The sequence below is a fragment of the Phragmites australis genome, chromosome 1 (genome assembly GCF_958298935.1).
Source record: "Phragmites australis chromosome 1, lpPhrAust1.1, whole genome shotgun sequence".
Taxonomy (NCBI): domain Eukaryota; kingdom Viridiplantae; phylum Streptophyta; class Magnoliopsida; order Poales; family Poaceae; genus Phragmites; species Phragmites australis.
Window position 1 is genome coordinate 46208059 of NC_084921.1, and position 12489 is coordinate 46220547.

The 12489-nt window shown below is 43.8% G+C and overlaps 1 protein-coding gene across 1 annotated transcript; it reads right to left on the reverse strand.

Annotated features, from left to right (window-relative positions):
• Nucleotides 1-3235: 3235 nt before the first annotated feature.
• LOC133890095 (probable auxin efflux carrier component 9) lies at nt 3236-5978 on the reverse strand. Its single transcript, XM_062330546.1, has 5 exons — nt 4900-5978; nt 4705-4790; nt 4430-4587; nt 3700-3776; nt 3236-3592 (listed from the first exon to the last, which is right to left on the reverse strand). Exons 1-5 carry the CDS (start codon nt 5766-5768, stop codon nt 3526-3528), a joined length of 1257 nt encoding a protein of 418 aa, XP_062186530.1. The 5' UTR covers nt 5769-5978; the 3' UTR covers nt 3236-3525.
• Between the last annotated feature and the right edge of the window lie 6511 nt (nt 5979-12489).

Here is a 12489-nt window from a genome sequence, read left to right on the forward strand (position 1 = left end):
AGTATCCGGGTTGTCCAGAACAACTGTTTTCGAGGGGATTTTGGGATCAATTTGATTTACGAGCCTCTCCAAGCCTAAGGGAAACATGCTAGGGATAGTTCAAAGAGTCTGAAACTCACTCATCAACCTAGCAACATGACTTCATAGCTCAAATTCACCCAAAACTACATTTTGCTCCAAAAACTCAAGAACATCTAAAGAACTCAAGAACAACTCGATTCCTCTATGAAAGCGAAAACAAAATGGATAGATGAGTAGCTCATAAGCTCATCATCAATATTATTGTGTAAGTAACTATTAAGCCTATGCTCACGAACGATGAGACATTTCACCGCCCGACTTCTACCGTAAACCTATGCAATACTAAGCAACTCGTATCACATTTTAAGTTAGACATTAACATAATTATGCCCGAACTATAAGGATATTGATCAACAACAATTGAAGGAAAAAATCGTGCATCTACATAGGTTCTACCCACCATATTCCGACATCGACTCAAACTCATGCATACATGCATAAGGCATATTTATCAATTTATACCATACGAGATCCAAAGTATTGGGGTAAGTATGCTTAGATGTTTGTCTTGCTGCTCTGGAGTTTATCTTATGCTACCCGCGCAACACTCGCAAAATTCGGAGAGATGGGCGTCATCTTCAATCACCACCGGGTCACGCGTCGGTTCTCCGCTCACTAGAGAAGAACGCATGCAATGATGAGTATGATTGAAGTGCAACAATGCATGCCACAATATGAATAAAAACATGTTAGATGTTCAAGAATAATGAATTAATGTCGCACTAAGCAATCTAAATGAAGTCGAAAAATATCAGGAGGCCGGAGTATCCGGATTGACTCGGAGCATCCGGGTTCTGGAGCCTCCAGGCCAACCTCCGAGAGAGGGTTCTCTGTTAGCTATTTTTGACTTAACCAAGAACCTCCGGGTTGGTTCGAACTACCTGAGTTGTGTCGGACACTCCAGGTGAGGCTCTGGGTGAGGGTGCTTGGTTAAATCTGCCGGTTTAACCCCGAACCCTCCAGGCTTACCTAGATTATCCAGGTGGGGCAGACTTTGACATTCTCAAAAATCTTCCCCCGTGCGATTCGACTTGCATGACAGATATGTGCTACATAAACATGTATATGCCATATCCAAAGGATTCTAGACCCAACTTGCACCCTAAACTCTAATAAATTTTTAATACAATTAAATGGGTTTTTTTTTCCTATTGAATCCGGAGTATCTAGGTTTACCCGAAGTACCTGGGTTGTCCAGAACATCCGTTTTCGAGGGGATTTTAGGGTCGATTTGATTTATGAGCCTCTCCAGGCCTAAGGGAAACATGCTAGGGATAGTTCAAGTAGTCTGGAACTCACTCATGAACCTAGCAACACGACTTCATAGCTCAAATTCGCCCAAAACTACATTTTGCTCCAAAAAAACAAGAACATCTAAAGAACTCAAGAACAACTCGATTCCTCTGTGAAAACAAAAATGAATTGGATAGATGAGTATCTCATGAGCTTGTGATCGTGTGGATATAACATGCATGTTTCAAATCCTTCTCTTGAGATCGAATTTTGGGGAGAGGGAGAGAGTGCTTGAGAGAGAGGGAGAGGGAGCTGCTCCTTGCTTCTTTGGCCGGTTGAGCACGGGAGTGAGGGTGGGAGCAGTGGTTGCACGTGAGGGAGAGGGAGGGTGGTTGGCCCACTCTGGTGGGGCCCACGTGTTAGAGAAACAAAGTATTTCCAATACGATTTCTATTTTTTCTCTCTCGGATTAGTTTCTCTCATCTGAATAACTTTAAATGAATTGCTCTAAAGTTACAAAACAAAATCACACAAAATTAAACATAATACTTAAGAAGCATAACTATGCTTAAATATGTGATTACGGATTTGGGACGTGACAATGACAGTGGCGGTGAGGATAGGGAAAAGCGAGGTGGAGTTGTGGCGGATGAATTCCTGGTACAGGGACTCACCGGATTTGATTTCCTACAACAAGCAGGTAGCTGATTTGAGATATGCTAGAATAGGGACTCACTGGATATGAGAACGGAGATCCACGAGAGATTAAGGAGGGGAATAGAGTCGTCAGGGGCAGGGAGTCACGGTGGCATGGAGGGGGAGGGATGGATGGCCACGGTGTGGGAGCGTTAGCCAGTGTGGGCAAGCTGACACGGACGTCGGCGTCACTGCCCCACCTTCACGCGGGCAGCCCTGCCCACCCGCTCCTCGTCCTCGTGCTCCCGCTCACCTTACTGCTCCTGCTCCAATGGTGCAAGGGAGATTTCATAGGGAGGGAGGGAGGCGGCAGTTGTGGATGGCGAGCGTTATCCTTCTCCCTGTGGTGGCGAGCGAGGGAGGGGGGCAACAACGAGCACCAATTTTTAGCGAGCCCAACACAAAGCCATCTGAAGCCAATTTTCCACTTGTATCACCATATTTAGGTATAGAGAACTGATTGCCAACCCGATTGAAGATGCTCTTAGCGCAGTGAAACAAGGACAAGCACCGTAGGGGTACCCTTCACGCTTTTGCTTGTTCGGGTGGGCAACAAGCGAGTCAAACATTAAACAATTTTGTAGTGCACAACGCATGCGGAATGACACACCAGGACAACATGCGAATGAAACTCCAGTGCGTTCATTTTCTTAGGTCGTCTCTAGTGAAGACCTTAAACCCAACGGCATTCCTGTGCATCCAGTGCTACAGTTCTGATTTGAGGATCGGTCTACTCTCCAGCAGAAGCGTTATCCATCAGCACAATGATACAGGATGGAGTCGGACGTGGGAAAATTTGCGGCCAGCGGGAGGAGACCGCATTACTGTGCGGCAGAATGACGGTGGATGATCGTGGGCTTGAAGAGAGATGAAAAGTAATATAAGGTAGAAATCGGGTAGCTGCTAGAGATGTAAAAATAGATAATGTTGTAATAGTATTAGAGGATACTGTAATAATATTATAGGAGATAAATTTTTAAAATATTTGCTGGAGATAGCCTTATCAGTGATACCAGGGAAGCTGGGCAGCAGTTTTTGAATGGTCAAGCCAAAAAAAAAATTACCTTCAGAACAGGTGTGTAGAATTGAACAGAGAGCACAGGGATACAATACTACTTGCAAACATCGCATACTGACTCGTTTACATGTTCACACAGTTCAAAAGTTTTGACGAATACAGTATAATTGAACAGGGATCCATTAATTCTTTATTGTTCATGACATCGAAAGTTCATAAACAAGGGTAGCAAACTGTTAGCCCTTCTGATTGATGTACATTCAAAAGTTTTGACAAATACAGTATATACGTAATCTATCATCTACGTACATGTAGTAGTGATTATTATTATTATTATTTGACAGCATGGGTCACATTTTTCTTGCGCGGTTGCGCATCTTTTTTCTGATCGAGCTGTTCAGTTGTCATCTTCAATTACTGAGTGCTTGCTATCTTCTACTAACAGCTATTTTTGCACATGCAATTGAAGCCTTTTGCTTAATCTAGTAGAACCACCATCACAGCCCCATCAAAATATAGTAAACAATTGTGACAGGCAGCGATATAAATATCCCAAGAATCACCCTGCAAGACAAAACGAACCAGATTCAGTCAGACGGCTTTCACAAAAACCAGTGAAATATATATATAATATACTCTACAAGTTAACAGTATGTGGTAAAGGAACAGACCCAGTGCTCATGATGTCGGCGTGGACCTTGTACTCTTCAGCGTACACAAAGGAAGTTACGGCCAGGGGGAGAGCCGCCTGCATGTGCAAATTGTGAGTTTAGATAGACTACTAGTATCTTAATCCATAAACAAACATGAATTAAATAACTTCAGCGTGTATGGCTTTTGTTGTTATCCTGAAACTGGTGTTAATCTTGTTTTGCTCTCTGTTTTCAGATTTCATTATCCTATTATTACTAATTCGTTGGCATCCGCGGCCCACGTACGTCCAACCAAAATAAGTTGACAAAATGGGTTCCAGGTCGAACCTTATATTCACAACATCAGATGAGGATGCGTTGTTGTACTAGGGCGTGATACTAGCTAATTGGAGCTGACTTTGCTTGTCTGATGGCTCAGTTTCCTTCTCGCATGGTGATTAGTCCATACTGACAGGACAGCTCTACTTAACAACAATCGATTTACAAGCATGCCATCCTTTAATTTGTGTATAGTTTTCTTAGAAATGTTTTATTTAAGGAACTCCGTTATGAAACTGAAAATGGCGGCTGGACAAATCTCTCAAGGAAGAGGGCAGGAGTCGTACTTTCATTATCTAAAAAAATCGTATTTTACACTGAAAGATCTTTTGTAGTTGTGTGCCTTTGATTCTTTTTTTTAGGCTCTGTTTTAAGTTTTTTTTGGAAAAGGATAAAAAGAAAAGTTTTGCATGTACGTGTCTGTTCTTACTTGTACAACTGCAATGCGCAAAAGCGTGCCGTGCAGTCCGATGGTGAGCGAGGCGAGCAGCATGATCACCGGGCCTATCAGGAACTTGACCACCATGGAGAGCGACGCGATCGTGTACCCGCATGGCACGAACCGTGACTGCCGCGCTATGAACGTACCTGTAAATGATTGGATGGATTTGCATTAGCAAATAATGGAAGGGAATAAGTACAAAATCACGTGTAAGATACTAAGTGCAAATTAAATCATTCCCAAATTCAGAGTCAGAATAAGACCTGAAGCGAACATGCTTAGCCCAACTGCTGTTGTGTATATGGTGAACAGAGAATCGTCGACAATTTTTGGCATCTTGATTCCAGCCCTGCAGAAAATTAAACAAATATGGCACAGTCATTAAAATAGTCCCAATTTAGAAAGGGTAAAAGAGATACGCATACTAGTATAAAATTGGTAGAATGAAAGGGACGCACTTGAATGCCACGAGAGACCAGATGAGTCCAAGGAAGCTCGCATAGGTATTCGGAATCTTGAGAAGCTTCTTCCCCGCCATCCATACGACGTGCATCACCGACGGCACCTGCTGAGCCGTCGTTGGCAGGGGGGCATCCATCACCTCCTCCGTCGTAACACTTCCACTCAGCTCCTTCGCGACTGACATCGTCCCGTCGGCGACGCTACGATCTCGTGGCGTGGACGATGCAGCCGCCGCCACCTCAGTGATCTCAATGTTAACGGCCACCTCATGATGACTCGCGCAGTTCTCGGACACCGTTGCCTCCGTCGCCAAAGGCGATTCGGGGCTGATCTTGGCGCTGCCATCCCGCGCCGCCATGAACTCGTAGAGGAAGATTACGACGTTGTACCAGATGCAGAACTGCAAGACTACGATCTGCTTCATGAGTCCACCGGAGACATCCCCGTACATGCCGTCGAGGAGCGGCACACCCATGATGATGGTGTTGGGCAGCGTCGCCATTGAGAAGGTGGTCACCACCCACTTGAGCGGCGACGCCCGCGCCGCCGCCTTCCCGTCGCCTCCGCTGCGTCGGCTGCGGAAGTGGTTCCAGAGCCCCCACGCCATGAGTACGAGCAGGATGACCACCTTCTGCAACGTGTCGGCGGCGATGAGGCGCTCGTTCATGTGGTAGGGGTTGTTGGTGGAGACCATGTGGAAGATGAGGACGGGCACGGCGTAGAGCGCGACGAAGTGGTTGATGCCCGCGCACTGCTCGTCGGAGAATGCCTTGAGCCACCGCACGGATGCGTAGCCCAGCACCGCCGCTGTGTACAGCGGCGCCATCGCCTCCACGACGTGGTACACGGCCGAGCCCGGAATCATGGTGCCCTAGCGCGCTAGCAACCACCTGTAAACAACTAGTAATATATATCAACTGATCTTTACTGCTGGCGAGATCTCTACCAATTCACGGTGAGATATCGATCGATCTGGCCGGTATGTACTTGGATATATATATATATGATCTTTACTGCTGCCTGCTGGTATCTCTAGCTCTTTGTGAGCGATAGGATGCAAGTGCAAGTGTTGTAGTGCGGGGGCTTAGCTTTGTCTTGGACGTGTATATATAGTGCGAGACACAGGGCGGTGTGCCTCGCCGGGATCGAGTTGACGCGGATTGGAATCGGTGGTGCATGGTGGTGTCACGTTCGTACTAGGTTCCGCGGGCCGGTGGTTTTGGATCATGGAAAGGACGGGTGAAAACCGGAAAGCCGACCGGCTAGCTACGCACGCACGCACTGCATGCGCAGTGGGATTTGATAGTGGAAAATCAACTGGGTGTCGACGCCACTAATAAGATCGCAACAAAAGTGGGTACAATTTTTCTCGTGCTGCCGTGTGATGGGAACAGAACCGTACTCACGAGCAGTACACGACTCATACCTGTGTGCTCCTCGTTCAGCACCCAGGTGATTCAGTTATCGAGAAAGATTTCTAACTGGGTTCTGTGCTTGCGTACGGAGTACGATGATCGATACACTGCATTTTGCCTGGCACGTTATCAGTACGTGAAAAGTCAGACGGCACTGAGAAGCCGTCCTTTTATGTTTGAGTTTTGTACATGCATGTAAATTCGATCCGATCGTTTTGTACATGTATGTAAATTCGATCCGATCGTTTTTATTCTCCATTCTATGAGCTTCCCCGCCCGCTCTCGACGGCATGCAGGTCTGACCGATCGATCCGGGCACATGCACACGCACGCTGTGTGTTGAATCATGTGCACAGGAACGGGAATCGCAAAAACAAGCGAACCCCGCTAACGGTATTGTCGATTACCATCCTGTAGCCAGGTGTGTCCAACTATTTGTTTTGCAGGACGATCGGGACGCGTCGGCCGGTCAAGTTTGCACCGCGCAGTGGTACTTCTGGAGAACGAGAGTCTCCAATATACAGCTGCAAGCATCGTTTTTTTCTTTTTTTTTCAGCTTAGCGAGATCACATAAGGCTTGGACGCGTCGCGAAGGGGCAACACCCCAGCATGCGTACATCCAGATTTGAGCCCAGATGGATCGACTCCTCATTCCTCACGGGAGTGGTACCAATCGAACTACCACTCGACTTTCAGTTGCAAGTACCGTACCGATGCATGCTCGAACTCGATCGAAAAGGTTGCTGTGGAATGCTAAACCACGACGACTTTCAGATTCCTCAATTGTCACTATGTTTGTGCGTCGGCCTAACGCTCCGGTCCCTATGAAGTTGTTACTCCCTCCGTTTCGCAATATTTGTCCATAGCCTCGGGAGTATCTGTCTCAAATTGTTTGTCCATTGCGGTAACCAAGGACGTTTTATGATTCATTTTACTGTTATACCCTTGTGTGTATGGATGTATTTACTTCAACGCTGATGAGTTACTTACTCTTATCATTGTACTAGTAGAGGTAGCATGGTTATCTCGCTGTATTTTTTCACTCGATTTCAATATTTCTTGATTTATACGTAATAGTGGGCGTGAATAAATATTACGAAACGGAGTAGACTTCTCCGCTCTCAAGAGCATAGATTCATGCACTTCCATTTACTGCTCCTGCATTCTTCATCCACGAACCGTTGCTGCTGATAGTACCAGACTGCCAGTAGCTCTTAAAAGTTAAAAGTGCTGGAGGATCAGATGTGGGAGCCGACGCGTTTCCAACGTAATCAAGTGTCTGGCCGGTCCTTGTCCTTTTTCGCGAATTGTTTCGCACGGCGAGGTAGCAGCATGCAGCCGCGCGCGCGCCGGCCGTTGGCCGTTGCCCCCGTGGAAAAGGAGGTCAGCCACATCCACTTGGGCACTATGCACGGCTCGCCAGAGTCGACGCGTCCATGGAGTCAGTCGTCGGAAACCAGCCTCCAGATGCCGAGAAATGACCACGAGCGTGACACCTATTACGGCCGGATCTGCCGCTTTGGACTTTCTGAAGCCCACTTTGAGATAACCAAATAGCAGGGGCAAAAGCCTCCTATGAGGAAATAAAAGGCAGTCCAAGTTGGCACAGTTCGCTTCCGTGTTTTTCAACCTTTTCTTTTTTTGATTTCGCGATTTTTGGTCCCAAACAACATGAGATTAACAAACTTTTTCATCGGCTCCTTCTTCAGTTCTTTGTTCGCACTTCGCACCGACATACTTTGCGGTAAAGAGGCCGAGCCCGTTAGTCATGTCGCATATACTACGAAATCTCTGAGATCCTCTCAAAAAAAAAAGATCCGAGATACCATGGAAGGGACACTCGTACTTTATGTGAAAACTAAAATAAATACCGTGCTTTCCAACCGGTCTACAATAAACAAACAGCTGGTAAACGCATTGTTACTTTTAAAAACATGTGGAGGAAGTTCGTGGTGGAGAGTGTACTGTCCAGATGAGAAAAAAAAGCCAGGTAGGAATTTATAGTTATTGAATAGCGCGCTTTATTAAGGTGTGCATTTTTTGTTAAAAAAAATGCTTGTACAAAATGTTGAAGTTATACTGTTTAAGGAGTTTTTTTTTCTGGTCCAGTCAGCGCATCCATCTTGAAATTGAACCGAGTCTTGCAGTCTTTCGTGGCGTTCATGGATTCGTACTTGACATAGAATTGGCAGCCATGTTGAACCTAGATTTGGAACTACTTTTTTAGGTAAAAGATCTAGAACCAAATCACGTTGGATCCTTAGGTCCTCTCTCTCACACACGCACGGTTATTGGACTTCGATTACACTTTATTGAATGGGCCTGCTTCGAGATGTGTACTAGATCCCTGTCTCGAAGCTCTCAAACAGCAGCAGTAGGCGGCAGCAAATTGGGGCCATGAAAGCCTTTTGGGCTTACTTTATGAATGCCAGGCCTAGCGCAGGCCATCGTGCAACCTCAGTCCTTTCGTACGGCCCACCTAATCTCCTGAAAGCTCCTCAGAAATCAGAACGGGCTCGCCGCGATTCCGTACTCCGGTACTCCCTCGCTCCTGTTCAGGGATGGCAACGGGCAGAGACGGGACCGGGGTGCCCATGTCTTTGCCCCGACCTCGAAACATAGATTGGGGTAAAAATTGGCTCCATCTCTAATTCTGTTCGATCCCTAAATTCTGTCAGGTCTTGTGACGGTTTGATCGGAGCAACAGTAGGGAGGGCATGGGGATGGATCAATGAACTAGATGGAGGCGTGGTGGTGCTGGTGCCATGCGGTTGCGTCGCTGTGAGTCCTTGAGCGGGCGTGGAGGTCCTGTGCCCTGTGGCTACGAGTCCCCCAAGCAGGTGAGCGGTCATTGAGGTGTTGTTCGGCTACTTGGTTGGTGCCCTGCGAGCCCGTGAGCGGCTATGGAGGGCTGAACCGCTGGAGCCTGAGGTGCTGGTGCCTTGCCCCTACAAGTCTGCAACTGAGGAGGACAGAGAATGAGAGGATTACTGGCTGGCCGACTAGGTGGAGGGCTGGAGGCATTTGAAACTTAGCGTTCTATGAAGGTGCTGCAACTATGCTTAGAAACTAGGCTATTGGGCTGCACATACGTAGATGAGCCGCAAGCTATATTCATGACTTTAGGTCCCGTGGAGCCTCGCCCTGCCCCATGAGCCCTACGGGGAGAGGGGGGATTTGTCCCCGCCTCTATCCTGTTCGGGACAGATCCCTCCCCACATCCACGTGAAAAATTATCATTCCTACTCATGTAATACTGCCAGGAAGAAAAGGAAGACCCATTCCCTAAAGGACATGCGAAGATTCTCGCAACGGCATTGAACTGTTGATACGGTGCACAGTACAACCGTCTGGGACGCTGGCAGTGGCGTTCGGTTATTGCTGTCCGAACGCAACGAGGTACGACACAGATCATGTGATCCGCGGATCCGTGCAGCGATTTGCAAACACCTTCCCATTCCCAGCAGGCAATCCACATTTTGGGCGGAACGTGCAAGTGGAAGGAAAGCAATGCTGATCCTAGCCGTGCATGGTCCTGCACTGTGCGTCTGTGTAGCTGCATGAATTAAACGTAAGATCCAGGCGAATTCTAAATTCAACTGGTTTCGAATTTGAATTAAAAAAATTAAAAATTAAAAAATCTAAAAATACTTAAGACAATTCTAAGACCTTATGTGCAAAAATTTAAAATAAAAATCGTTTGCATCATATTTCATAAAGAGGAAATTTGGAAAAAGAAAAAAAAACCATGCTTTAAAAAGAGTGCAGCTCATTTAGTAAGATTCATGTTAAGGAAAATAGTAACATGTAAATACATATTTTTTATGTGTAGAGTGTACCTTAAGAGGATTATAAAATTAGTTTCACTTCATTTAGAGTTTTATTAATTTCTCCATAATTTTTACAAAGTTCACAAGCATAAAGTGAACACGTTAAGAAAAAACACTATAATTAACTTTTTCATGTCTACAATTTTTTCCCTACACAAAAAATTGTTTAAGTAAACTAATAAAAATGATTTCACTAATTTTGGGAGTGTGATGGATTACTTATGAATTAATATATTTGCAAAACATCTACTAAATCATGCATGTTATAATAACTATTGAATGACTTCATGTATTTTTAGAAGACTAAAAATATAGTTTCGTGATTTTTGGATTAGCAAATATTTAACTATGTTTAGCAAATATTTTTTCTCACAAAAAATATACAAGTTTTTCATGAGTATAAATACTTTTATCATGTATATCACGTTACAAGGAAACAAAAATTTTTGTTTCACTTGATTTGAGGCTCAAATAAATTAGTTATCAATTTTATAATTTTGAGCTATTTTTTGGTTTTTCTAAAACTTTACTGAAATTCGATAAAACCAAACTGTTTTTTGATGGAATTTGAACGGTTTTTTAGTACAAATGAAATGCGGTTGGTTTTTGATAGAATTCGATCGATTTTCTGTTGAATTCGACTGGTTACCAAATGGTCAATTCATCTGGATTTTGTCTCAATCAAACCAGTTTGATCGGTTGAATTTGATCGAATTCTTGCCAAAATTTAACCACATTTTCCAAAATTCACGAAAACCAGTAATTCGCGGACCTCCGACTTTTGCTTGTCAAACGAATTTATGAACGCTGGTAAGAGCATCGATAGAAGGGCAAAGCTTTTACCTTACCGGTGAGAGTTGTTGTCAAGGGTGCATGTGTTCGCTGTTCACTATCAGGAAATATCCGGAAACCTCAAGTTACTGAGACGGTTGGCCCTGTTGTGAACAGTTGAAAAATTTCCCGATTCCTGCATGGGCTAAACCGAGTCATCTGAAATTCCCGCGAAATTACAGCATTCCAGTTTTCAAGCCGGCAGTCGAAAGATGTTCAAAGCACTACACGGACACTATTCATCACTTCATATTGGGAAAAATACAAACCCCAAAAGTCACTTGAATTTTGACTTCTCACAGAAGTTGTTTGTTGAAAAAAAAAACTCAAAAGTTTGGGTTTGTTAAAAAATCCCCCAAAAATTGAAAAAAAATAAAAATAAAACAAAAAAATTCTAAAAACATTAGAGACAATTCTAAGATCTTCTGTGATTTTTTAAAAAAAAATATATATCTTTTGCATCATATTTTATAGAGATGAAGTCTTAAAAAAAGAAAAACGTGCAACTTATTTATTAACTCATGTTATTTTAACTTTATCATATCTACCATTATTTTTTCTACACAAATCATTGTTTAAGTAAACTAATAAAAATGGTTTCACTAATTTTAGGGTGTTATGGATTAGTTATGAATTAATATATCTGCAACACATTTACTTAATCATGTACGTTACAATAACTATTTCAAGATTTCACGTATTTTTAGAAGATAGAGGATCATGTAAGAAAACTAAAAAAAATGGTTTCATAATTTTTGGATTAGTAAATAATTAACTATGCATTTAACTCGAATTAATAAATGAGCTACACTTTTTTTTCAAACTTCTTCATGAAATATGATGTAAAGTATATTATTTTTGAAAAAAACACAGAAGTTTTTAGAATTGTCTTAGAATTGAGGAGGTTTTTGCATTTTCCCCTTCAAATTAGCTTGGTAAACAGAAAGGCACACGGATCTGGGTTCCAACCTGAATCACTCCCTAGACATGCATGTAATTCATGTCTATGTTAGCGGACGGTTCTCAGTCCGGATGGGTTAGGCTCAAGGTTCGCGTTACCGACCGGAGGTCGGTTACCGACCTCCGGCGGTAACCGAAAAACCGCGATAACCGCGATTACCGGTCAAAAATTCAAAAAAATTCGGAGAAAATTCATTCGGCAAATTTTAAATTTTTGCGAAAAAATCATGTTTTTGTCCTCTCGGTAACCGAGCGGTTTGGGTCGGTTACCGAGCGGTTTGGGTCGGTTACCGAGCGATTTTCTCGCATTTTCGATTCGGTCGGTTACCGAGCGGTTTGGCTCGGTAACCGCTCGGTTTTCTCGATTTATCGAGCGGTTTTATCGAATTTCAGCGCAGTTCAACAAAAAATCTAAAAAAGGGTTCAATCTTGTAAAATCAATAACTAATTCATCCGAGCTTCAAATCAAGTGAAACAAATTTTGTTGGATTCCTTGTAACATGATCTACATGATAAAAGTATTTATACTCATAAAAAAGTTCAAAATTTT